This window comes from Epinephelus lanceolatus, chromosome 11 (genome assembly GCF_041903045.1).
Source record: "Epinephelus lanceolatus isolate andai-2023 chromosome 11, ASM4190304v1, whole genome shotgun sequence".
Classification (NCBI taxonomy): Eukaryota; Metazoa; Chordata; class Actinopteri; order Perciformes; family Serranidae; genus Epinephelus; species Epinephelus lanceolatus.
In genome coordinates this window covers 32,421,915-32,449,380 of record NC_135744.1, presented here as the reverse complement: position 1 = coordinate 32,449,380, position 27,466 = coordinate 32,421,915, and the positions used below count along the sequence as shown (strand labels likewise).

Genomic DNA, 27,466 nt, shown 5'->3' with positions numbered 1-27,466 from the left:
ACCCCCTGCCAGACCTGGGCAAAACTGTAGCCGAAAAAATGCTTCAAATATTATCCCAAAAGATACAACTGAGCACAAGTAGTTCAAATTTTTTGAAGCTGTTTTTCAGACTTATTTCACCACGTCTGCTACTTCAGTCAAGGTTGTTTTGAGCCTATCAGGCTGAATGGTTTTGTTGTTGTTGACTGTATATTGGCGCAACAATGTCATTAACCTCGGGCACACCCCTTGGCAACTGACATGTCTGCCATGTTATTATTTTTGTTTGTGTGTAAGTGAAAAGTTCAAAAAGGCAATAAGTGTCCGGATTGAGCCTCCATTTGTAACTGGCTTGCCATACAGTACAGTGATATAGTAACTTCCCCTAAGGCGGCCCGGAACAACGTCTTTCAAATGGGCTCTTCCTGGCCGCCCTAGGCTAAACCCCCTCCTCATTAAGTCACAAGTAGAAATCAGTTTACAAATGATAACAATATAGCTCTCTGGAGAAATGTGTCTACACTGTACATCACCCTGAAGAGGAAGCCAAAGCAGAATCAGTTTTTCCATAGGAAACCTCTACTGAAGGCAAATGAATCATGACGCCAAGGGGGTCAGCATCAGGATCAACGTAGGGGCCCTGGAATCAAAACCCTCTTTTTTTTAAGACCACAAACACCCTATCCGCACGGCTCCTGACCAGGAAATAGACCTATCCTGTCAAAACACCAAAAACCAAGCAATGATACGCGCTCATACGACACCTCGCATCATTACATGGCTCCAGGAACATGTAGATCTAGCCCTCGTCAGGTCCTACACCTAATCCCTGCTAGTTTATAGACCTAGCCAAGTCAGGTAATAGACCTATCCTAGCAAGTAGTCGTCAAGTACACTTGCAGCATTCACACCAGGCCTTTTAGCAGCAAATGGAAGAAAAAAATGCTTTTCTTTTTCTTTTTTTGTGTTTTTTTTTTTTTCCTTTTTTGGACAAAGTGCTTTTGTTTTCAAACATATAAGATAGAGTATTCTATACATATATCTAACATTTAGAAGATACATATTAACTTATATAGACTATTTACAAAAATGAATCACTACTAAGAAAATAGCTATGGACGGTAGGGGAGAGCAAGTCATTAGGCTACAACTAGACTAAGGAGTCAAATAAGAATCATGGATACTCATCATTCTAGTTTCAGAAAAAAGCACCATTTCTCCCTTTTTAGACGGAACAGAAATCAGTAAAAATATATATATGTAGCACTAGCTGTTATTCAATCACACGATACAGAAAGACCACCATCGTCAGACATCAGAGTTCATTCTGTGAAGGAGCGCCTTCTTCACTTCAAGCTAACCTGAATTCAGCCTCATCAGACGCGTTTGGTTGAATTTTTAAGTTCCCAGGAATGGCGGCGTTTCCTCCGGGTAGGCAGCAGGGAGACAAGCATACAGGCATCATGCATTTCTAAAGGTTGGACATGCTGCCAATTTGTGGCCTGGATGCTGTAACTCTGAGTGTTGGTGAATTAAGTTATTCTTAGCGGTCAGGAAGGGTGTGAACTGAGGACTAAAGGCAAGGCCAGGCAGATAAAAATCCAGCAATGCCACCTCAAAAGGAACAATGCCTCTCCCAGGAAATGCAAAACTCAACCAACTTCATGGTCAACAGAGGGAATACGTGTAGAAATCTGAATGACAATGTGCAGCGCTGAATCCAAATCAGTTTGGGCCAGAATCAAATGGCTTTGGCTTTCTTATGCAAACTGTCCTCACATCTTCACGCTGTTGTCCTCCGAGTTCCTTGCTTTCCTGTCCTCGCTAAAGACAGCATGTCCTCATTCTCTTTATAGACCATTCAAACTAGACCATGGCTTCACTGCATTATGTTTTAAATAAATCCAGTCCTGCTTCTCTGTATTTCCCTCAGCCAGCAAAGGAGACTGAAGAGGTCAAGTGTCGATTCATATATCAAACTATCAGATTGACTGGCTGCTCTTTAAGACCTGTCTCCTCTTTTCCTCCACATCTCCTTCTCTCCTCCCAATGAATACTTCCAAACCAACAGGAAAGCTAGCAGGCAGCTAAAGTACAAAAATATAACAAGAACTTTTTTTTTTTTTTGGTTTTTGTGTTTTTTTTCTCTCTAACATCTCAATGCAAGGATAGGCTTTTAGAAATGTGTCATGCTTAAAAATGAATCAATTGTCATGAAAAGTGGCATTTCACCATTGATAGATATAGCATTAATGTGTCTATATACAGTACTTTAAAACACAATTCCGTTAATATTCTGTTGATGATGACTAGACCTCTTCTACATACAGAAATCAAACAAATGACAACAGGAACAAAACATTTTGGTTATTGTTGGTGACATTTCGACAAACAAGCAAAAATGTAACATAGCTTATCTACTCGCGCTCTTGGGTTTTATCCTAGAAAGCGCCATTAAAACAATTAGCATGTGGGGGGTAGGAATCAGTTCAGGAATGAAGTGCTTGCTAAGCAACACATCTACTGGAGAAGCCCACAGACGGGGTTGATTTTCAGATTTTAAAAAAATTCATGAATGTTCCTTTTCTGTACAGAATTGGACCCAAGCTAATTTCACAGTTCTATGAAGTTCCCTGACCCTCCCACATTTCTTACATTCAATACGGCGTCAGGTAAGCTGTGCAAAACCTTACTTTAACTGGCTGGTCGCCATTTCGTTGCATGTGTCTTTGGTACAAAAAACAATCAAAATATAGTGTGCAAATATTTTTTTTGTAACTCTAAACGAAAATATCTCTTAACCCTCCCCCGATCCCTAAAGACAAGAGTACCAAAAACCAAAAGTAATCTATTGCAGAGCCCTCCTATATACACAGACTCTGTGGCATCACGCAACGAGAGCTTCCACTTGTTTTATGTACATTCAGAATATCTTTAGACAACTGAAATACACAGCGAACCCCACAAATGTCTCCATCCTCGCACTAACAAACTCCCTCAGTGTAAAGTAGTCCTCTCCTTGGCTGGACCTCAGGGAGCTCTGACCAATTACCTTCTCTCGTTCAGTCCCTCTCACACACTCACTCAGACTTACAGAAACACACACATACATACACAAGGCACAATGAATAGAACTCTGATCAAACACTAGTATGAACACACCAAACTGTTAGCCTGGTCTTCTCTACTGTACAAAAAGGGGAGCCGGTGCCGTTTTTCACTGGGAGACACTTCTATGTACAGTTTCCTAGAGGAGATGGATCACTGTCTATGTCTTCTTCTTCATCACCACCATCATCATTGTCCTCACAGTCTGCTCCCGTTCTGGCAAAAAGCCTGTTTCACCCAGTCCAGTTATAACCAGCACAAGGCTGAAAAGCACCAAACGACATGCACTTCCTCTCCACATGGTCAGCTACCTCATGTTGTTTAAGTTAACGTCGTCAAAATTAGCCGATAAGCTTCCTCCTGCCTGCCGCAAACCTCCACCCAGCAGGATGTCTGACGCTTAATCATTTAAGTGTATTTTTAACTTTATCTGCTTTTTTGTTTTGAGCTTTTTTTGCTAACTCCTACATTTTAACAACAGCAGACCTGATTGGCAAACAGGGGATGGCATGAACATATTTAGGCCTTCAATACAAAATATTTCCTGCCACCCCATAACGCCTCAGAGAACGCTGCTTTTTTTTTTCCTCTGCAGCTGTCTTGGCAACCAAAGCTATTATAGTACTTTACTGAGTGGGTCAATTGTAAGAGCTTGGAGTTTAGTTTGTTGCCATGTGAGGCAAGCCTCCTATAGGAAATGATAACTGGAACTTTTTCCAACCTTTGATGGTGTCTGATGTGTAACAATTCTTCCTCTGTCATTACAACCTCAGCAAATTATGTGAAAGTTTTCCAGTGGTTACACTCGTGTGACTGTCTCCATGTCAGCCCTGGAAGCAGACCTCTGTCTGAACCGACCCTACACAACACTATGTTAAACACATCTAATAATCACCAGTGGATTTAGGACGTGCTATTAGCTATACACCTAACCATCCCTTGCTTTAAGAGGCGCTTTTCCCAACAGACGCTCACAATGGGTTGGGAGACAGTGACGCACTGACTCTGCGCACAGCGTGCAGAGACAGTAAGCTAGGGTGTACGCCATACAGGTGCATGGCTAAAACAAGCACACATACATACACACAGGGAGTGGTATGTGTGTTTGTGTGACTAACAATGTGTATGTACTCTGGGTTGGAGGGGCATGCAGAGGGGAGCATAGTTACAATAGGACAGCACGGTGGTAATATCTAGTCCACTTCTCTCAGTGGACCACGGTTTGTCTAGATTTTGGAGGTGGGGACACGCAGGCCGACCAGTCCGCCGGTGGGATCGCCACGTCCTGTGTTCTCCAAGATCTTGTTGACGAAGTCTGAAGTCTGCCCAGCAACAGGTGATGCCACTGCACACACAGAAACACATAAAGGGAGATCTTAGACATTAAGGGTGCTTTCACACCTTTAGTTTGGTTCAGGAGAAAGAATGATACAGGTAACACTGGTGACAGGTAAATCGTAGATCGGACAGTTTTGGTGATTGTCATCCTGCATCATCAGGACCCACATGTAGAAGTCAAATTCTGGTGACTGACAGAAGTTTCTGCAGCACTTAAATGCTTCTTAAAGTGTTCATATGCATGTTTTTTGGTGTCACAAAAAGCTCATAGAGAAATATCTGATTGTAAGCATTATTAGTAGACCTTTATCAGCCTACAAATCGATTGCAAGTTATGAATAATGACCAATAAAGAGACAGGATGAAAAGAAGGCATCTTGTGCGGTAATGATTCCAGGCTTAATTCGGTGAGATCACTGTCACACCTTTTAATGGACTTAATGAGTTGACGAAGTACACAGAGTCAGTGACAATCATGGCCGTTTTAACAGCTTTTTCGTCATAGAAGGTACCCATTCTGATATATGTTACCACGGTTACACGTGTGCATTAGTATAAACAGGTTAGAAGCTATACTTGGCCTTTATACAGATCAAATATAAGATTGTGGACAGATTTCATGATCAGCAAATGGATTTATTAGTAGTTTAGCTTGTGAAATCATTCTAAAATCACATATATACTATCAGAATTGGTTAATTTTCTTTCACAACACAAATAATCCGCAACAAACTCTGTTCTTCAAGTGGGATGGGTTAAGTTGTTTGGTTTGCACGAGGGTTTGATTGATACCTGTCACACCAGCCCAAATGAATCATACAAACGGCAAACAGACCAGAGTTCCTTTTAACTGAACCAAGCAGGTTAGGTGTGAAAGCACTCTAAAACCTGTTTGTGCAACCTCCTTATGTCTAATACTTTTGTACAGCTTCTACAGAAAAGATATCTGTTATTGTAAATCACCTCCCTGTTCACAATGAGCTTGATGTAAACATTTTCATGCAGAACATTTCAACCAGAGATGATTTATTTTTAGACCAGGAACAATATCCTTGTAAAAGGCATTAACTGCCTCTGAATTATTTTCTGACTACGTTCATATGATGCAAAGACAAAGTTTATCTCCTCTGAGTCTGTAGTAATTCAGAGATTTGCTGTCTGAATACTAGCTAAATTAATTCTTGTCATCTGCTTTTACGATAATTTTGAATCTTATTTTGGATGATATTATACCTGAATGTTAGTTACCTAAATTTAACCCATATTTCATAATCAAATGTATCTGAGTGAGAGTTTTATAATGACATGGTTTCCCACACATTCACTTATTTGTGGCGGCCTGCCATGATTAAAACATCTGCTACCACAAATAGATTTCCTATTTTTGGAGCTGGACTGTTCATCAGGAGAGCTAATGGAACATATCTACCGTTCGGTTATTTATAGCATCACACTGTCAGAGTGCAGAGCACACTCGGAGCAGAGATGGAGCAGCAGAACGTCAGGCGCATTGGAAGTAAATCTTTCATTCTGCTTGGTCTAAAAGTTTGTATTCACTCACAGCAGCTGCTCCTCTCATCCATCGATCTGATCTGATCAGCTCAGAACAGATCGACAGATCAGTTATCCACCCTGCAAATCGCATACTGCTGTTGAGGAAAAAAATAACTCACTCAAATAACTTGCTTATGTCTGTAAACGACTCAGTTGCCTCGTCTTTAACTCTCACCGAGTGTCTCTTTGATGAGATGCTCCAGAGTGTCGGCCATGTTGGTCGGACGCGGAGAGGAGTCCTCCACTCGGGCCACTATCTCCTCCTTGATGGCATTGATAACAAACAGCAGCCGATCTACAGGACACAAACATGCAGTGACAAAAAGATTACACACTCAGAAACAGAGGCAGAGACGTGAAGAAAATGGATGCACAAGTTGATAAACTTGGTGTTAAAAATGTGTCGTAAGCAATGTACCGTATTCTGTGCTGAGTCCCCAGAGCTTCACCTTGTTTGCTTCATACTGGGCCTTCTTTTTTAAACGACAAGCTCTATAATACAAAAACAGATGAGCGGAGTTTACTAAGGCAGAAAAGGAAAGGACTTCTTTTTAACAAACAGTAGGCCCTGGGAAACATATCAAACTGCTCACAAATTAGCATCTTGACTATAACTATACTCTCAACTACACAAATGTTCTCAATGGTAAACTTTTTTTTAATGCATCAACTGTGGAGGTCAGCGTGATTGTACATAAAGATCGGTGCCACTCTGGTGTGTACGTACTGTACATGCATGCAGGTTTTACCTGGATGCCAGCTTATTCTTCTCCTTGCGTGACCGCGGTCGTGCAGTCAGCGGCAGCTCACTGACGGGGGTCAAGTCACTGATCACCTTGTTCAGTTTGCGTAGCTCTGTGCCGATCTGCAGCAGCTTGCGTGGGTTGGGTGTCAGGTCCTCCACGTCTGTGCGCCGAGACTTCTTCAGCATATACTTTCCTGTATGACAAACATTGAAAAGGGGGCATTAGAGACTATCACAGTGTTTCAGCAGGCATGGCGCGCACAAGCATGTAAGATGGCACATGGTACATTTGCTATTCCCAGTTTTCCATCTTGTTACTTATTGTTTATCGAGTAAACCTTTTCTTTTTTACTCTCTTCATTGTTCAGGCACTGAGGCAGGAAAAATCAACTTGAATCTTTCCACATAATGTTTACTTTTCACTGTTTCACTGTTTAATAAATATCTTTCAGCACATTGAGACATTTTCTTGCTGTCAACAGCAAACAGATCTTTAACTGTCATCTTCCATTCAGTCACAGTTGGTGACACCTGTGGTGGATCTACAACAGTTCAGTAATATAAAAACATTATCTCTGTGTGCTGGACCGCAAAGCCTTAGTTATGACTGAATTTTCAAACATCACAAGCTTGAAGTGCTTTTTTCTTTTTGAAAACCGCAACCAAATGATTAAAATGCAACATGAGTCATCCTCTACCTATGCAAACAAAGGGATACAATAAATATGGACGTGAATGCAAGAGAAATGATTTGCAGGACTGTGTTGTTTATGTGAGAAATGAGACATGCTCCTTTTATTTATTTAATATTTCCAATGTGATCAGTTAAACTGTAGTATCACTGCAGCATGCTGTGCACAGCTGCTGTTGTGGAAAAGCCAGTCACAGTCGCTATAAAAGGCCGAGTGCTTCCACTGCAGTCCCCACTGAAAGACATATATGATGTTTTATGCCACGATCAAGGTGGTGAAATGTAAAACATACAATAATATGAAAGTCTTTCCTTTGAAGATTCTCATTAAGCTGTTGAGTGAGCAAATTTAAAAGCAAGGCTTATATCCTACAGTGCCAGCTTGTGTGCATATATATATATATCTGTATGTGAGTGTGTGTATGTATACCATGGAGAGGCCCGTTCTTCTGGTAGAGGTTGCTAGGCAGCGTGTGTCTGTCCCACTCAGACGGCTTCAGCATACGCTCCTGTTTGGAGGGGGTGAGCTGCTCGCTGTACTCCCAGAAGTAGCGACGCCTGCTTCTCTTCCGGCTGGAGACTCCTGCTGTCAGGCCTTTAATGTCCTCCATCAGCTCCATGTCACAGCCTGGAGGAAACGAGATGGGAGAACAGGGAGGAGAGAAGAGCAACAGAAAGACAGAGACGTAAAATTAAGGGTAAATAAAGACAGAAAGGTATTAATTTAAGATATAAGTAAGTAACAAATTGCCACTGACTGGTCGAACACATTAACCAGATGCATGACGATGAACAGCTACCTGGCTCGGAGAAGGCATCACTCATGTCGTCGTCCTTGTCAGCTTCGTAGTCTTCGTCCTCCTCCTCATCCTCCTCCTCCTCATTTTCAGACAGTTCATGCTCGCTGCCAAAACCCTCATCGTGGTCTTCGTCATCCAGCTCGAGCCCATCGCCTTCCTCCTCCTCCACCTCTTCCTCATCCTCCTCCTCCTCGTCCTCTTCCAGCTGGGAGTGGGATCTGCCCGCCAGCCTGCGGGTCAGGAACAGAGAGTAGTTGTGCTCCTCCTCCTTGCTCTTCTCCGTCCCCTCGACAACCAGAACTCCACCACTGCCGCTAGCTCCCGCCATACTATCGCCGCTGCTGACCAGCCCAGAGGTACTACTCTCCAGGGCCTGGCTCGCCTCGACCAGTTGAGGCATGGTGGCGGACCAGCCTACAGGTATCTCCCTCCTACCTGCCCCCTCTGCCCTCCTCTCATAGCTCGTCAGACTGGCAGAGCCACTGGCTGCAGCAACTGGAATTCCTACCAAGGTGGCGCTCGCTGAGGTGCAGGCCTTCTCATCTTGGGGCTGGGAAAGAGGTAGAGGTGCATCTGACCTCTCGAAATCTGTCTGGGAGGGCATGTCGGTCTGAGCTTTAGGCACAGCACTCACACGGACTTTAGCCTTCTGCACAAAGTCAGTGCCGTGAGAAGTTGGGGCTGCCATCTTGGTTCCGCGCCCCTGGTGCTTGGTGTGAGCTTGGCCGTGGTCCTGGGTGAGACTGATGAGGTTCTGGGTCTTGGCCATAGTCTCAGTGCTGGAGGGGACAGGTCTGGTGGCTTTTTGGGAGCTTTCAGGAAAGTCTGGGAGAAGGCTGCGGGAAGGACGGGAAGAGGATGTGGAGCTCGGGGAGGGACGTGCGGAGCCGGGGCCAAATCCTTGGCCAGGGACCAGAGGTCTCTTACTGTGACTGGGAAGCTGGGACGGCTGAGGCTGAGGGGCAGGCAGGGTCAGGTCAGTAGGGGGGTAGAGGGCCTCACACACAGGCTGCGAATCCTCGCTATTAAGCTGAGCCAGCGTTGGGGTTCGACCAATCACTTCCTCATCCTGGTAGGGACTAGAGAAGTCATCTAATCCAAGGAAATCCACCTCTTTGGTGCCCCAGATGTCACAGCTGGCCAGCCGTGTGTATCTGCCAAGCACAGAGACATGCAGTTCTATTAGTGAAAGTATTCATTGTCCTGTCAGTGTTTACAACCTTTAAAATGTAACCAAAATCAAAGCCAGGTCATAGTCAGTGCATCTCTGTGTAAGGCAGAATGAGAGAGCGTGTGTCTGGGATCAAGGTACAACATCAATGACACTATATACAAGAGCACAAGCATTCATACAGCACAACACAGTCCCTGAGCCTGCATACTTTATATGTATGGAGCGCAAGTTACAAAAGTTCAAGGTAAAATAGTAAAAATAATAAAGCAACAGTAGTACAAAGTTGTAAAAAAACAGCATAAAAAATAATTTAAGAGTCCAGTACAGGTGTCCAAGGATCAATTAAAATAACTAGCCATGCTGTTTTTGATCTAAAAACTAAATATGAATTTGTTTATCAGTGAAGAGAGGATGTGATAAAAGCTGAAGGAAACATATTCTACAATTTCTTTTCATTTCACAGTCTTGTTACTTCTTTAGAATACTTGCAGAGCGTTTGTTGATGCAGGTAAACTTTTTATTTCTCCTGTTTTCATTTGCATGTTTGAAATTCACAAAAGGGAACATATACATGGATGTTAATGAAGCTAGTAATCTGTAAAAAAAGAAAAAGAAAGAAAGATACATTTTCAAGTAAAAACGCTCGAGGATTGGCTGCTTTTCTCTGTTTTAAATCAACCTTACTTAATACAGCATCTTTCATGCAGAATTTCGATACTATGCTGCTTGTTAGCCAAGGAGGGGTCACCAAGGGAGACAAAATCTCAGTGTCAGTCCTAAACCAATCTAAAACTGAGTCAGAGAGGCCAACACACTTCTGTAGGACCTCATGATCATTGGTGTCATATTCATGTCATTGTTAAGTGATTATATTTGGACAAAAGACATGTGAAGTTGTCAACTTGGACTCTGGGAAACTGAAGGACTTTTTTCAGTATCTTTTAGTAATCGATTAATGGACAAAGTATTTGAGAAATTAATTAGCAATGGAAATAACTGCTGCAGCCCTAGATAAATAAATTAATTTAAAATAATTTTTGTCGAAAAAAGTTGAAACATTTCAAGTCTGAGTGATGCATCCATGCTTCACTTCATACAACCCAGAACAAATCTGAATTTGTTCACATTTGTTTTCTCCCCATTAAGTTTTCCTTCGTGTGGTTTTTAACTTTTGTAACAATTGTTGGAGACCTAAAGGCAGTCAAACGTGTTCATACCACAACATACAAACAGATCCAAGAAGCAAACCGGGAGCTCAGAGGCAGCACTACATCTGGTAGTTTCAGTTCTGACACCCACACACACACTTTAATCTCTTTATGAAGCCTGCCAGATGAAGAAAACTACTGATGGTAAAATCACAGTAAAAAGCAAAGGTACCTCAGAGCTGACAGAGTGAACATGACTTCTACTGACCCAGAAAAACGGTCCATTAGACATTAGAGCTACCAAACAGCAGCGTGGACCTAATCTGGCCAGTCGAGGTTGTGAAAGAATGACTCACTCATTAGCCAAAAAGATACTGCACTCTCCTCTGTTCCACTTAAACATGACCTCAATCAACCCTGTTAGCAGAAGATTTCCCTAACCCTGCAACAGCAAGCACTATTCCGCCTCAGTTTTAATCGTCTTTAGACTTTGGAAACTGTTGTCTGCCCTCAGCTGACACCCAACATCAGAGGAGTGAGTACACAAACTATTTTGGCAGCAAAGCTTCAGGATAGCTGCAGGACAGACGGAGCATCACCTGAGATCTCAGGAGACTGCGGCAGCCAGCTACTTTGTTGTTTACTGGCCTCTTAAACCACTCCCTGCCTTTGAGCAAAACCACTACCTGCTTCAAATCATCCTCTGTGTCAGACCAAGATGACCTGCCTCGATGATAACCAGTCAGTGATGGTGAACGCTTCAGCAATAAAAACCTTTAGGCACCTGTCTTATTGCATAACATTCACAGACTGACTTCTCATCTGCTTTCCTACTACAGTAAAAATCAGACATCCTGAGCTGACATGTTGCAGCCAACCACTGAGTACAACCTCCTCTATGCCAGAACCCTCTTTGTTGACTTCAACAATTCAGCTAGCCCTTGAACAAATACTTGATTATGAGTTTATAAAAGAAGTTTGACAACAATTCTTAAAATCAATTGATAATTTTGTCAAGCAAAAATAACACAACATTTGCTGGTTCAAGCTTCTCAAATACTAGGGCTTGTGCAGGAAAGATACCTGTCTTGAAATTAATTTTTAAGGATAATCAAAACTGCATATTTTTAGTCCGTTTAGTTTCTGACTTCCTAATTCTGTCTGTAACTCAGAAAAGTCTTATGGACACTGTATGCAACCTCCTGTACCATTAATATTTGCAGGCTTCCTACTGCTTCAGAAAGTTAGGTTTAAGACTTTCTAAGACTTTTTTCAGGACCTGCAGGAACCCTGTCTTTAATACCAGGCCAGTTTTTGTACAGTTAGTAGGTAATGTTATGCACAATTTTAGGATATGAAAACTACCTTTAACTAAGGTGAAAGAAAGTATGCAATTTGAGTTGCATTAAATTCAACAGTATGCTTTTATGTCTTATTTACTTGCTGCTGTATTTAACTCAATCTAAAATAAAAGACAGCACAGAAATAAATAATCCAGTACCTGGTGAGGTCTTCCCAGTAGGAGTCCCACTGTTCAAACGCTGAGCTGCTGTAGACTGTCTCACACTCGCCAAGACCCATGAACTGATCCACACCACCCTCCACCTCCTTGCCTCCGTCCCCAGCACCCACCACGCTGTCCCCACAGGGGCTCTGCCGGTGGGTTATGTCTCTGTCCTGCAGAGGGGAAGAAAACATGGCAGTGAGTTGAGCAGGTGGTGGGTTAGAGGATGGTCGATCATTTATCTTCATTTAGTTCACTTTTTGTTGACAGTGTTCCATTACATTGAGGATTTTGGTAACTTGCACAAAGTACTTTGAGATCACAATCCAAGAACTGATTACTGCAACCTGAAACTATTGTTTAGACTCAGGGATGGACCAGTAATTTATACTATGGTATACCCTAATAAAAAATACAGCCACTCATCTGGCTTGAAAATACAAACAACAAAGTTGCAAAAATATATATATATTTTTCAAAGAGTGGCAGCCAAGGTTGGAAAAATGACAATGAACATTTTATCTGAGAAAATTGGATGTTTATACATGTTGTACATCAGCGAGATGAAGTGCATTAATTTGTCGGTGTCTAATTTGCTGGATGAACAAAACAACATCATTCCCATCTGATTATTGTATCCATAAACAGCTTGAATTCATTTTCCAGGAATTATACTACATCACAAATGTACAGTTAAGTAGTACTGGTCATCACTGGAGTTTCAATTGTATAATTGTATTGTCATTTTACCATCACAACATTGTCAGGAGGACATTTTGTCTGAGATAATTGCATGAATTGACATCAATTGATATCAGCATATGCCTGTTAGGTGAATGTCTATGGAGCTGAAGTGTGACGACATTTCTCGTTAGCTTTTCCAGCAGAAGCGTTTGGATTTGGATTTGACCAGACTGAGGCAAAACACATTGCTGGTGTGGGTCTGCTGGTTGTCAATGCCGCATCTTTCTATTTCTTTACAGGAGAGATAGAGAAGATCAAAAACAGAATATTCCCTGTATAGTAAGACAGTTTACAGAAGCCGTATCTGTGTAAAGTGAAAAGCATCTCAAAGGCTGAAGAAGATGACAGATCATCACATTAATGTGTTACTACGGTGCAAGAAATTGTGATCGCAGCAGTGGATCACTATTGTTTAGTCTACAGCGGACAGTAAATTGACGCAGACACCTGCGGCTGACAGCATGAGTGGTGACAGGTGAACTGTCTCACATCACCCACCCGAGAGCGCTGGCAAATGTCACACGGCTGCAAAACAATTAGGCACAGGCCTCTCTATTTAAAATGCCACGCTGGCAGCAGAACTGACCGCATGCAAACAGTTATTTGCCGTTTTCAATGGAATTTAAATTCAGACTGTTTCACTACTGGTATGACTATGACTAAAAACCCCTGTGAAAGATGAGGGAATCAGAAGGTATTTTTGTTTAACAAATGATGGAAATATTGATGTGCTTGAAAGAGGAGATGGGTTTCCTCTGCAAAAATGTCTGACACGTGACTAATATAGACCTTTATTTGAGCGAAAACAAAACATCACTGTGCCGCTCACTGTTCTATGAATTCTCAGGCATTTGTTGGAAGCCTGTGTTCTGTGCAACATGTAACCTAATATTGTTTTTTGATATGGGTGGGGATGCTCGTGCCGAGCCGTGAGCGACTGTGACCACTCAGGCCGTGCTGACACGGTGCAAGTGTTTTTCCACTGCTCCACAAGGCAAAGCAAAAGAAGCTGTTTACCTTGATGACACATTGGAGGTGTGCTGAATCTCGCAAACCACATAAAGAGCCTGTAGCTCTTCGTCTAACATCACTTTCTGTTTGATCTCTCACCATGTTGTTGTGCAGAACTGTTTTTTATTGAAGAATAGCAGCACAAACAAAGCTCTGCTAACTCTGACATACTTTTTTTGTAGTTGCTTCACAATAATTCAGCTGGTTTGCCAGTGCAGAGCTTTTAATTTAAAGTGGCAACAACAGGACTGATAGCAATCAGTAAGCAGTGACATAAGGCTGATATGTGACAGCACGGAGAGAACATAGAAGAGAAACTCCAAACTACAGCCCAGAGAACAGACAGATGCTACTTCAGTGGGTAACTGTCATCAGTATGCCTAGAGGAATCTTTGATGCCAATCAGGGTTTTGATGTAACACACAGAGAAGTATTTTTTGCATTTTAAATCAAAAGCCAAGAGGAATCCCTGAAAGCAATATTGGCACTTCACAACAGTTGACATGTCCATTTATTTACATTTCTGTCACAATAAAAGAGGTAAAAACTGTGTGATGTTTGAGGAAATTGAATTTTGACTGGAGATCTTTAAACTTGGATCCTTCATTCAGATGCAACTCAGTGACAGCACAGCGTGAGCAGCTGTGACTGATCTGAAAAGAAGTCAGGCTCAAAGGATGGTTAGGGAGGTCTGATGCCTGCAGGGCCTTGGTGAGATGAGTGTTTCTGTGCATGTGTGTGTGCGTGTGTGTGTGTGTGTGTGTGTGTAAATGCATCTTTGTATATACGGGTGTGGGCGATACAGTATGAGCAGTCGTACGAAGAGCCATTAACGGTGCCTACGCTTTCATATTAGTTTCATCATTTAATAATTCTCTGGGTTGTCTGATTTGTGTGCGTGTGTGTGTGAGTGTGTGTCTGTGTCTGTGTCTGTGTCTGTGTGTGCATGCACCCACTCACCAGTTCGTACATGAAATCTGGGTCAGAGCTGGTGGCGAGCAGCTCAGTGCTGGTCAGGGCCTGGTCAGCAAACGAGTAGTTCTGAAAGGCGTCCCCAAAGGGAGGCTCCATCCCACTGACGCTGGGCTGCAACACAACAGAAATCAATCAATAAATACACACTTTGGAGTGCCTCGGTACCCAAGTTCATACAGGACATGCCACACTAACACACTGTTCAGGTTCAATTCCAGCCTTGAAGCCTTTGTTGAATGTTACGCCCCTCTCTCTCCCGCCCTTTCCTGTGCCTGTCTCTACACCGTCAAATAAAGGCAAAAATACGCACCATAAGAGGTTGACCGACGGTTTGGCCGCAAATAGGACTTTATATAAACCAAATCATTATTGGCGGAACGTGCAAATATAAGGTCATGTGTGCTTTAGATATTTTATATGATTTAAATTAAAGTTAACTAATGCAGGACAGCTTTACTTCTTTATTAGCGGCATAATAAAATTACTGGTTATAGAGTAGCATTATTAATACATTAATAAGACTGAGTATAGCTGCTCCAAGGCCGAAAGTGTGTGTTCTCTGTTTTGCTAGCAGCCATGGTCGTTATAATTTCACTAGAATTAAGTAGCAAACCTTGCATTAGCAATGTGTGTGAAATTAATTTCTGATAATCAAAATGACTATTAACTAAAAATAACTATTAAATAATTATTTTGAGAGGGAGGGGCCGGCACTGTGTGTGTGTAAGGACTTAAGGTAGCCTGTTATAACTTGTTCGGCCTCTTGTAGTCTACATTGCGTTTTTACTAAATAATTTTGGTATCATTGATGATTACTTTTCAGTGCATTTCACAGTGTGCAGTTAGTGATAAAATCTTTTTGTCGGGCCGGAAGAGGTGTTATTTCGGTGTATAGATAGCACTCGCTAAAATTTCAGGACCATGGACAGAGCTGTTGGTTGTGTGTATATACAGCCATGTTTATGTGGCCTCCTGGGGTCCATTACAAAAAGCAGGTTTAACAAACTCATCTCAGTTTTTCATGTCAGGTGTTATTGGCCGATTAATCATCTTTCTGTTTTTTTCCTGCTCCAAACTATCGTTATTATATCGGCCATTATGCACACAGAAGTAAACTAACAAAAGCAGACGTCATCATCACCTAAACCAAACTCAGAGTTCCTCCTTTGTTATCAGTCCCATCTGTTCCATCTCCCTCAAGGTCAGTAATGTATTTTTTCTCATATCACTTTGTTTTTTGAATTGTTGCACTGTTTAAACTGAGTATCAGCCATTAATGCGGAGAACAAATTCTGCAGCACAAGTTCTATCCATTAAGTTTTGGCAGGAAACTAGTTGCTTTCTATCAGCCATAGCATGCTGGTTGGCTTAACCCGTTAGCCAGGTTAGTCAGGCTCAGTGGACAACACTTTGTGTCTAAATGTGTGCTCACATTGTTCAACTGAAGTCAGGTATCTGTGGAAATACTTGCAATGTTTCATTTACAATGGCATCACACAAATGCTTAGCTGAATGAGAAAAACAAAGGCAGGTCCTTCTTTCCACGCCGTTAAGGCAGCCTCTGACTGTTGATTTGGACTGCACCAAAATACTAACTAATGCTACTGAGAGTTAATCGCTGTGTGTATGTGACCAAACCTGCATACTAAAGAATATCAAATTAAAGCATATGGTCAATGTGCTAGGAATTACGGCCAATGAGAAACCATTGAATGTTTAACACCTTTCCTAACTGTGCAGGAGGAAACATGTCTACCTGTGTTCCAGTGACAGAACAATTTCCGACTCTCTGTCATCTCTCTTACCTGAGGCATTGCCAGGCACAGCTTAGAGCTCCAGCGGGGGAAACCTCTGGGCCTCCTGTCCAGTCCCAGTGGCCTGAGGTTGTCCGATCAGCACAAGAAATTATTGCTAAATGAAACAATCTGGTGAATTCAGCCTTCAAGGCTGAGGGGGGAGGGGAGAAGGGGGGTGTCAGTATTTGGGCTCAACCTGGTCTGGTCTGTTGTGGTCTGGTGTGGTTCTCTGTTTGCTTCAGGTCTGTGGTAAAAACAGAGAGAGCAGAAGTATAAGACTCAACAATATAAGTATAAGCAACAAGTATCATGCTGGTACATTTCTCTTCCATTAAGCTTCAACTGAATATATCAGTGTGATGATTTATCCCACCCCAGTTATTTATACGGAGAGTAGTTCTGCCTGTCTGAAATGTGCTATTGAGAGAGCTATTGATTCCAGAACTGAGAGTAAATGGCAGCAACATGTGGTCAGACCAGGACTAGCCTGGTGAAATTTACATACACACCGCAGCAAACAGCATGTGGGACAGAAAATGCTGTTGGCAGGGTTGCAGAAATAAGCTGCATGAGCTAGCAGGCTAACAACCGCATGCTGTAAGTAGAGAAATATAAACCTTTTTATCAAACACTTTATGGCCATTATTTATTATCAGTGTCCTTCGATTCACTGCCAGCCACGCAGCACCCCTCCCTCTCCGCTCCCTGTGTTATCTCACCATGCAGCTGCATAAACAAGTGTATAAACAAGCTGTATTTCTTAAGGGAGGTACACATGATCCCAGCCTCTGTTAAAGTGGGCAGATGCTGAAGAAGTTCATCATTTCACAAGTCAAAAAGCTAATTCATCACAGCCCCCCTCTCCACTGAAATGGGGAGTGGATTTCTGTTGCTGGGTCAGTTAGAGGCTGCAGATGCTCACTGGTCACTTTAATCATGAAACTGAAGCTACTGTGTGGAATTCCCCTTTAGATTTTTGAAAACTCCCTTATCTCCACCTAAAAGTCCAATTCGACAATTACGACCTTCAGGCCTTAGTTTGTCACATAAATAGCTCCTGTATCTTTAAAAAACATCATGAGAAGGAAATACTGTCCCACTGCTTCTAAAAATGCAGAACAGTTGCCTCCAGGCCTCCCTCTGTTTACTGATAACTGCTGGATGGGAGGCTGGGCCCTCGGTCTCCATCTCTAGAGCTGAACCTTAAGTCAACACAGCGCTGGGACATGTTAGTCTATCATAATCTCATCTTTCCTCCTCTGTCCCTCTTGTCCACTTCTGCTTTCACAGACTTAAGACCTAAATATACTCTGATGTTCTGGGGCCTGTATGATGAAGCAAGATTAGTGGGTTAGCCAGCTATCTTTGGGCTTGTACCGATTGGCAAATGGGTTGTATATCAACGACTGAATGGATGTCGTCAACGCTGACACTAAGGCACATTAAACCAATTAACTATCGGAACTAATATGTTATAAAAATAATTTAGAATCTGCAACCTACTGTGCATTGAGAGATGTTTCTGCTGGAGCGGCATGTCCGCCTCCTGAGCCCTGTTAATCAGCACGCGTGACAACTGAATTTTATATCCTTCATTACAAACCATATCTTTTCCATGGATCCATTTGCTCTGTGCTCCATAAGAGTGGTTAATGTTATAGATATGGTTTGAACTGTGATATTAAATGTAATAATAATGTTAAATGGAACAACACGATGCTGTGATATTGCTGTATCAAGCACAGACGTGCAGACTTTTAAAGGGGAGTCACCATTTGAATAGAGGAGACATCACAATTTAACACATTTTTTTTTATTGTTTAAACATTTTCGATTAAATATTAACAGATGTTACATTTTTCTTTAATATGAGACTAGTCGTCTATGCTGGCATTTCACCGGTGTGCTGTGATGTGACGGTCCCACCGCCTCCTACTCCCGCCATCCCCTGGCGATCGGATTGTCTATCATGAGTGTGCACGATTGGCTGATATGAAAATAACAATGGTTGCTCAACCCTTCCAGCTATCTTCCAGTTTGATGAAGGGGCTGGCTCACTTTTAACTAAAGTAGATCATCGTATTAACCTGTGCGACATTGCTAACCAGCACCAAGGTAGGTTAAATTTGCCGGCATATTCCATCAAAACTGCTTGTCCGAATTGCTACGGAAACCACAACACCCCAAACCTTTCTAACCTCAGATCAGGTGGACCTGTGTCAAACCCGTTATGTAAATTTAAGTTATCAAATATCCGATGTTCACACCCACTTTACATTGTGATTGGACCGCTGTGCAGAGGACAGAACTCCTCTCTGTAACTCCTTTTTGTTCATTATTATTTCAAAATTCAAAATGATTTCTTTTACGTTTCATGTGAACAACTGAGTGCAACATTAGGAACATCTTCCATGAGAGACTGTCTAAAAATGTGCACCATTATCCCCACATTTAAAAAATATTGCATCTCTTCCCTGTTAATGACGGCCATCTTTTCACTCCACCTTTGAGTGCAGCCATTCTGACCAACTACGAACACTTTTGACTTCCAGCTTGGGCAACACAACATACAAACCATTTCTGATCAAACATTCCCTGACCCTAACTTTAGAGGATCAGACCAGAATCTGTCAAAAGCCCAAAATCTGACAAAATCAGATCACTGGAAAAAACATAATTCTAAAGGATCCCGATTATGGATGTATTAAGAGAGCTCGGTACGGCAGTACAGCACCAAAAAACAGCCCAAAAAGCATTGTTCCCATATGCTACCATTATGAGAGAAATGTCTGTAAAACTTTTGACAGGGCACCTGAAACTGTAAAGACAGTCCATTATTACTCATCGTATTATGAATTTTTAATCCATGGAGGTTTTATATTTGATGATATCAAATTGTGTAACATCATCCTAATGTACAGTCTATGGGCTAAGTAGGAACGCACAGCAACAATAATGCACATGTTGTGCAGTGGACATCAAAACACGGAAGTTAAGTGAAGGCAGGGTGCCATCTTTGAGTCCAGTATCCAGTTGACATAATACATCCATGATCTGGACAAGGACAAAAGTCCTGAGTATAAATTAGAGTGGCAAGTTATTAAGACCAACAAATGTTCACAGCCTTGTGTTCATACTGGGTTTAAAAACAGGACTTATAACAAACAGAGGGTGTAGAAAAGGCTCAGGCAGTGCTCTCGTTAATGAGTCAATTAATCACTGGAGCAACAGCCAGCTCAGGCAGGCTCCTGAAATCCCCTGTGCCATGCAGCAGACAGTCTCCCCAGTCGGTCACTGTGAGAGGACTTTATCCAAGCACATATCACCTGTTATGTGCGTAGGTGACAGAAAATAAGTGAACCATTCAGTTACGTGTTATAGAATCAGTTACATGGTTGTACTATAGATTAATCTGACGAGTGACAACTGCTGTATCGATAAAGCTATTAATCATTGGGTCGACAAAAATGTTGCCCAGAGCCCATGGTGCTCCAACCAACAGTCCAAAATCTAGTTTATTACTAGAGAATTTAGTGACTACTTGATTATCTACATTGTTGCTTATCGTTATTCTGTTAGTTGACTACCAGATTAAAGCTGAGGTAGGCAGGGTAGTTTTGGCTTCCTTGGGCAAAAATCCCATGATGAACTATGAGCATATTGTAATTCAATTGGACTGAGAGGAAACCAGACTTCTGCACCTTGTTTCTGATGGCTGCTCTAAAAATGCAGATGCCTGTGCATGTTTATTCGGTGAAAGCCTGATTCAATGGCAGAGATTCCTGGAGAGAAAGTTGCTATGAAGACGGACTTATCAAATGGAGAGTCTGAAAGAGAGTCTGACAATAAATGAAATAAAACATGTGTCAATATTAGCGAAGGGTTTCAGAGATGGAGAGAAAATGTTGCTAATAGTTTAGCCTTCTGCTGACCAGCGCTAAAGGCTCATGGCTGCAGCTTCAAGTTCACATTTATGTAGCTAAGGTTAGCTAGAGTCTCAAATCACAGTGTGGCCTCCGCCTCACTCCCCACTGCTACAGATCTCCTCGTCTGAAGGAGAGCGGGCAGCAGCTTCAGAGATAGACCCCCACTCAGCGGCTGCAGCAACCCACATCAAGCCAGCGCAACCCCCAGTGCCATGGGACCGAACAGTGCAGAATGCCCGCATTTAGCAAACTTTCTGTTGCTGCCTACCCCAGCTTTGATTTACTAATAATTTCAGCTCTAATATTAAGTGTCAAAACTGTTGTTAACACTATATTTGTTGCATACGCAGTGGTGGGGCTTCTGGTCAGGAATAAATGAGTAAATATTGCATCTGCATTTAGTCTTCATTGCTCCTTTGTCCAGTCAACATACCAAACTATAAAGTCCATTACCGATGCGTACAGCAGCTCTCTGTCTACGCCGTAGCTGCCGGAAGTTGTTGCAAGAATAAGCTTCTGAGAAATTTGTTGTGCACTCCAGTCCCTGCCCCCATTATATGTTCGGAAAGCACCAACTTTTCTAAACCCAACTGCGTCCCCACATTCGCTCAGGGAGCATCTGATTTGGTCTGCGTACATCGAGCTCATTTCCACCATCCCCTCGCTCTGCTTGTTTGTCGTTCTCTCACTTTCCTGCACTGGAACACATGGACTGATCTTTGGTCCCTTCGCTGCTTTTGCATAGCAAATAAATGAGAATCTGCATGGAGACATGACCCCTGCAGTGAACAGCTGACACACAACCGTACACAGATCCCACTCCTCCGAGGCCAGGGGGACGGCTTCACTTCCTCTCACAGTGTGCTGACTGACTCAGATGAACTTCTCACCCTGAGCTCTCAGCCCTGTATACACACTTTGCATAGAGACAGGAAATGGCGGAAAACACACCAGAACGCGCTGCGACTACAACAGCGATTGTAAAAGCAACACCTCTACAAACACCAAAGCTCATGCAAGCAAAGTCCATGCACACACACACCTATGTACATACATACTCTCTTAATGACCAGCAGCATATTTAGAAGCTCAGCTTCTAAAATACAAATTGTGATCATTATCATATCTCAATGTGTGCTTCCTTCCAGGGCAGCTGCGTCTGGTGTCACTTGTAGCAGAAGCAGAATGAGGAAACATATGGCCTGAACACAACAGTAACGCCTGCATTGATCCAGACTCTCTTTGCCATCACAGAGGGAAATAAAAAGCCTGTGTTCACAGACAGGGATCGTACAAACATGCAGAAAACAAGTCACAACGCTCCTTGCCTCTCCCGGCAAAGAAATCTGCACTGAATATTTTCCAGTAGCAGAATATAATCCAACTGACTGCTTAGTAGCTGACACGGTCTGTGATGTAGAGCCGGATATTTATGACCGAGCCTGACAGGCCCCAAAAGACTCCAGCTGAATGTCTCTCTCAGGCTTTGGTCAGACTTGTTCAGTAATGAAAACTGCCAGCATTAGATCTTTCTTTTACTTGCTTGGTTTAGGGTCACGACAGTTTAACCAGTGGGCTTGGGTCGAAATTTCTGATTTTATCCAGGCTTACTTTTCCAGACTTTAAAATGTTTTTTTCCCTTTCGATGTCAAACATAAAAATCTTATCCAAAGAAAAATGTTTGCTAATAGATAGATAGATCAACTGAAGAAGACAAAGGTTGTTCAACAGGAAAGAATTTTTGCAGTATCATGCTTACATCTCAGAAATGCACAAGACAATTTTAGTTGAGTCTGAAACAAGGGCTGGCTTTCTCTCGTCCATCCAGTCCATGTAACAAAACACTGCCCTCTCTCTCAGTAATTTGATTGACTTTTGATTACGCTGTTATGATGTACTGTAGCTGCACTGCTCTCGACCGATGCGGCTCACATGCATGTTGAATATATCGAATGTCCTCTTACATGATGTGCTTTTGTTCTTCACAGCATCCCTTGACAACTAACTCTGACATGTGGGGACACAGTGCAGTCTCTCCACAAATGCATGGTTTCCTGTGTCGATGTCAGGTTCACACATGCGGCTGTTTACGACGAGCTCAAAATGGACTCGCACAACAACTCATCTCCGCAGCATCAGCTGCGGTCGCGGTATCATCTGATAAACATGTTTTGCCATGCTTGTATCAGTAGATTAATGTAATAATCAAATGGCAGAAAGAAAAAGTTTGATAATCATGAGATCAGTGTTGTTACAATACTGAAATATCTAACTCTGATACGATACCTTGAAAAATATCAATATTCTCTACTATTTTTGATACTACAGGGAAAATTGACATACTAGCTTAATAATAATAATAATAGCTTAAGTCTTAAAGTGCACATTCCTTTTATACTTTGTACTGTGAACCTCTGCACATTTCAGCACTAACCACTTCTAACAACTGCAGTGCTCTTTAATTCTAACTAAATAATACTGTGCATATTCCTTAAAGTATTTTTTTCATATTTTTATTATGACTGTATTCTATTCTACATTGGTGTTTCTTGATTTAACTAAACCTCTTTTTATCTTTTAATTTCATTTCCTCTCACTTTGTTTATGTTATGCACCACTACACCACAGCGGATGCCTTGCATGTGAAGACCTACTTGGCAATAAGCCAGATTCTGATTCTAATGAAGACACATGCATACACACAAAAAAATAACAACAGATATCCATATGTTCAACAACCAACAACTGCTTTTTTCCTCCCCTCCCTGTTAGCTCAGGTCTGAACGAAAAGAGGACTTCAGTGGTGACTGCGCTCATAGCTCCACTATCAAGAAACAGCTCACATTCAGCGCCTCACAACATTGGACGTGATCCAAGTAGGCCAATCAGCAGTGTCTTATCTGGAATGAGTTACCTACTGATACCAGTTGGTCCCTGATTCCTTACGAGATAACAAGCAGGAGCTGTTTGCTAAATGTGGAGAAGCTCTGCAAACATCATAAAAGGTCATTAATCCACAAGTCCTAAATGTGTGTGCACAGACACAGCAGCAACACACACAGAACATAGATACTCACTCACAGGCAATTGTGCTTAAAGTCGGGACTCTCAACAATTCATTTAGATGCCTAGTACAAACGAGCAGGTTACAAGGGCTAGTAAATCAATAATGCCATCTATTAACTGTGTCGACTTTCCGTGGAACTGTACTGTGACTTATGTTTACAGCATCATCTTTCAGCATTTTACAAATGAATGAGTTCAAAGTAATTAAAAAATGTGATACTAAAGTTTGCCTCATGCAATGCGTAACAGAGAAAAACAGCTCATGTATGCCAACATCAGACAAATGTTTGAATGAATAAGATTATACAGTTGTATCACTCAGCCCTACTTGACAAATGAGATGAATTACACAGACATCACAGTATGGGTTTAGGGTTAGAGCAACCAGCCAATTCAGTCAACAACATGCACTACAAGTGCTGATTCTTTCTTTCACTGAGCAACCCTTGCACCAGAGTACTGCACTTTGAAGAGCTCTCAAGGAGGCAAATTAATTGCTGCTATGTAGCTATTTAGTTTACATTTAGGTGTGCATTTAAAAAATGCAAACTAAACAAAATCTGATGGGTTTATTATTGTGTTGTCTTACTTGGAAGTGTTTCCGCTCCACTATTACCTAGATTTTACGAAATTCTACAGCTCGAACCTGTGAGTTTCCCTTATTGGGTTCAGCTAATCAGATGCAGAGTATGTATGGATAGGTGCTCTTCACTTCAGATGTCTACTTCTCTGACACAACTAGGCACCTTTTTGAGGATTACTGTAAGCCAGTGGCTCCCAAATTGAGGGCGGCCCCCCTTGGGGGGGACACAGAGCCATTGCAATGGGAGAACATATGATCAGAGGGAAAAGTGTGGAGGACATAAAATATGGAGTAAAATTCATCAGCAAACATAGACAGTCTGAAGCTTTAACTTGTCTTTAACATGTCTAACAAGTCTTTAACATGTCTAATGAGTGGCTAAATGAGACTACAGAGGTTGTCGGGGACACTAAAAGTCATCATGCTGAAAATAGCTTTACAGCCTCTTTGTGATGGTGATGTTGAAGTAGTTCGTTTAAAGCCTTACATTAGCTCCTTAATCTAGTGATTTAATTTACGCTTCAAAAATCATTACAGTGGTGTCCATTTATAAAGATTATCTTGCTGAACAAAACGTGTAAGTATTATTAACATTTATTTTCTACAGAGCTTATTTTTTGCAATAATCCAAAATGTAATGGAAAAATCTCACTGGCTTTTTGTTGAGGGAATCAGGGCGATGTTAACTTCTGGGCTGGCCTACGTAAAATGTCACCCCTGCACAACTCCATTGCAGTCATCTCTGAAACTGAGCCTCACCTGTGCTTTTCTTGCTACGACAGAACAAAACTTCTGCTGTAAACACGGTCAGTCAATCTGATTCATTTTTGAATGAGAATTGAGTTGGGTTGACTTGAAGTACAAGAAAAATTTTACTGGAGAAGCACACCAAGGACACACATCAGTCAAATCTAAATGACAAAGTCTATGAGGAAATCTTTCTCAAGTTCACTGTTAATATAGCCAGAGAACCTTGTGTGTGAAAATGTTTGGACGTTTAACTGTCACTTTTCATAAGAATGAGAAACGTGTGACAAGTAAAACGCAGTTCATGTTCTTGGTCAATCAGATTCAACACAGCTCCTTTTGTTCTCAGTTTGGGATCCTCTACTGTAAGCACACAAGCACATGGCTGTAAAATTAATTACGATAATAAAAAAGACGATTGAACACTTCAGAAAAGGGGATTTTTTTTTAAATTACCCTGAATTTGATGCATGTGTTCATGACATACAAATGTTTTTCTCTATGCACTGTTAGAAAGCGATAGATATGGATGATCAGCTTCACTACAGACACTGCACCTGCTGATAAAAGCACAATGAGATTTGCAGTTTCACAAAACCTTACATAAACAACCACGATATCAGTAGAAAAACACACAACACTGCACAATTCAGGTATAAAACAGTAGTAGAAATTAAAATTGAACAGTATTTCAACTCAATTTCCTTAAAAAAAAAACACTGAGTTGCACCCTACATTTGTTTGTGATAAATTCACTTGTTATGGAGAGGCACAGTCTGAGAGCACTAACATCTCACCATCATCATCATCATCATCATCCAACAGGCAGGTATGGATCACCAATCACCTACTATAAATTCCAATAAAGCCATAAATGTCATTAGTATCTCCCCAGTCTCTGCACTCATCACAGATCCTCAGCAAAGCAAAACACACCTCAATCTAACCCTTTGTGCCAACACCCACGTAATCCTTAATCCCTATTGGTCGGGTGTAACTGGCGTCCCGCCTCCCGGCGCCTCTGATTGGCCACCGCGACTGTCGATCCCCTGAGCTGCTACATAATAAACAGCTCGTTTCAATCTAGGTTGAGGCAGAAGATAAACAAGTTGGAGGCCTACGTGCCCGTGGCCTAGATAGCTATATTTAAAAGACATTTAAAGTAAAATCTCGCACCTGGCACAAAACCTGAACGCAACACGAGATTATACATCGATCCGTGACGTTTGTTGGTGTTTACACTTGACTAGAAACACCAAATCAAACGTACATTATGTGCCTGAGTCGACTGATAAAACTATACCGAAATCAAAACTAATCTACCAACCAAAAGAAATCGCTACTTGGGATATATCCTCGGTGGAAACATACGTCTGAATCGGGTGTATTATTGAACCTACATCACATGGAAATTTCTGGTTGTGTCGAGTTTTTTTCCAGCAGCACTGGCTGTGCCTTGTGTTGGGGGGCGTGTACCTACAGAGAGCTCGGGCTGCCTGCACAAAGTCAGCGCTGGGCATTTCACTGGCACACCGAGTCCTTTTCACTACAAACACATCTAAATACAGTTAAATCATGCTACAGTAAACACATCAACGATACACTGCATAGCTGTAAGTATACTATAAGAGGTGGAGCATGCTTTGGGTAGTTTAAAAGTAGAGTACAAGCCGATCTTCTTACGTAAGTGCAGATTTTAACCATCCTGACCCCGAGTCAGACATGTAACCCCACTTCTGAACAAGCTGTCCGTTTAAATAAACGAGGCATCATTAACAAAATCGACGGAGTATTGTTTTAAGGCATGTTAAGCGCTTAGTGACATTTGACAGTGACCGAAATGCATCTCCTCGTGAATACACGTTAGTTAGCTTCATATCTGCACACAAACACCTCCTGTGAGAGCTCGACAAACTGCAGCACACATTAAGAAACACGTTAAGTGTGTTACTTGCCCCGAGCTGTGTTTTTGTGATGCGGAACTGACGAGTCTTGCTTCCCTTTCACCCGCAGCTCACAGTCAGTATGGCCTCCGTCCGCCCCCTTCCTCATCCCAGCTGAAGCCCAGCACACAACAACAACCTACCGTTAGCTTCAAAGCTAATCCTCCGCCGCGGCGCAAACACACATCCACTGCTCAGCAAAGTTCCCCCAAAACGGATCGATAACGGTCCTACTCACTTTTAGGACGCCCACGCACACGTCTCGCTTCGTGTAGGACCTCGTGTATGTTCCCCTGTTGGAGATAATAAGGCCCTCTTTTCAATGGAGTCCACACGCTGTTATACAGCTCTCTCTTGGGTTTGTTTTGTTTTTCTTCTTCCTGACGGGTTCCTGGAAAGCGCGTGACTGCCTGACCACGTGGTGCAGCTCTGGGCCAATCAGAGCACAGCCCGAAGCTGGTTGACAACATCTGTGTAACATTTCACCATAAGCAATATACTGTAATATCAAAATAGAGAGAAACACTGGGGTCATCACGAGTCCAATTCCCTATATGTAATTTAGAGCAAACGCCAAAAATAAAGTCTCAAAAAGTTTTATATATATATTTATTTTTAATTGAGTTAGCTATTC

General features: G+C 42.0%; 1 protein-coding gene across 2 annotated transcripts; it reads right to left on the bottom strand.

The window, feature by feature from the left end:
* Positions 1-925: 925 nt before the first annotated feature.
* crebrf (creb3 regulatory factor) lies at positions 926-27,210 on the bottom strand. Of its 2 annotated transcripts, none has more exons than XM_033650026.2 (10): positions 27,071-27,210; positions 16,577-16,811; positions 14,757-14,882; positions 12,039-12,214; positions 8,216-9,369; positions 7,846-8,043; positions 6,729-6,918; positions 6,398-6,471; positions 6,155-6,274; positions 926-4,432 (listed from the first exon to the last, which is right to left on the bottom strand). In XM_033650026.2, the coding sequence occupies exons 2-10, from the start codon at positions 16,583-16,585 to the stop codon at positions 4,314-4,316; spliced, it is 2,166 nt and encodes a 721-aa protein (XP_033505917.1). In that variant the 5' UTR covers positions 16,586-16,811; positions 27,071-27,210; the 3' UTR covers positions 926-4,313. The 2 variants fall into 2 exon arrangements, with proteins under 2 accessions (XP_033505917.1, XP_078028655.1); XM_078172529.1 differs by lacking the exon at positions 27,071-27,210 and adding an exon at positions 26,845-26,975.
* Positions 27,211-27,466: the final 256 nt, after the last annotated feature.

Bases quoted from the DNA above. Each gene is read 5' to 3' on its own strand.
- crebrf (XM_033650026.2), bottom strand. The intron at 12,215-14,756 runs GTGAGTGGGTGC...TCCCCTCTGCAG, and splicing joins CAGATTTCATGTACGAACTG to GACAGAGACATAACCCACCG. The intron at 6,275-6,397 runs GTACATTGCTTA...TGTGTCCTGTAG, and splicing joins GGGACTCAGCACAGAATACG to ATCGGCTGCTGTTTGTTATC.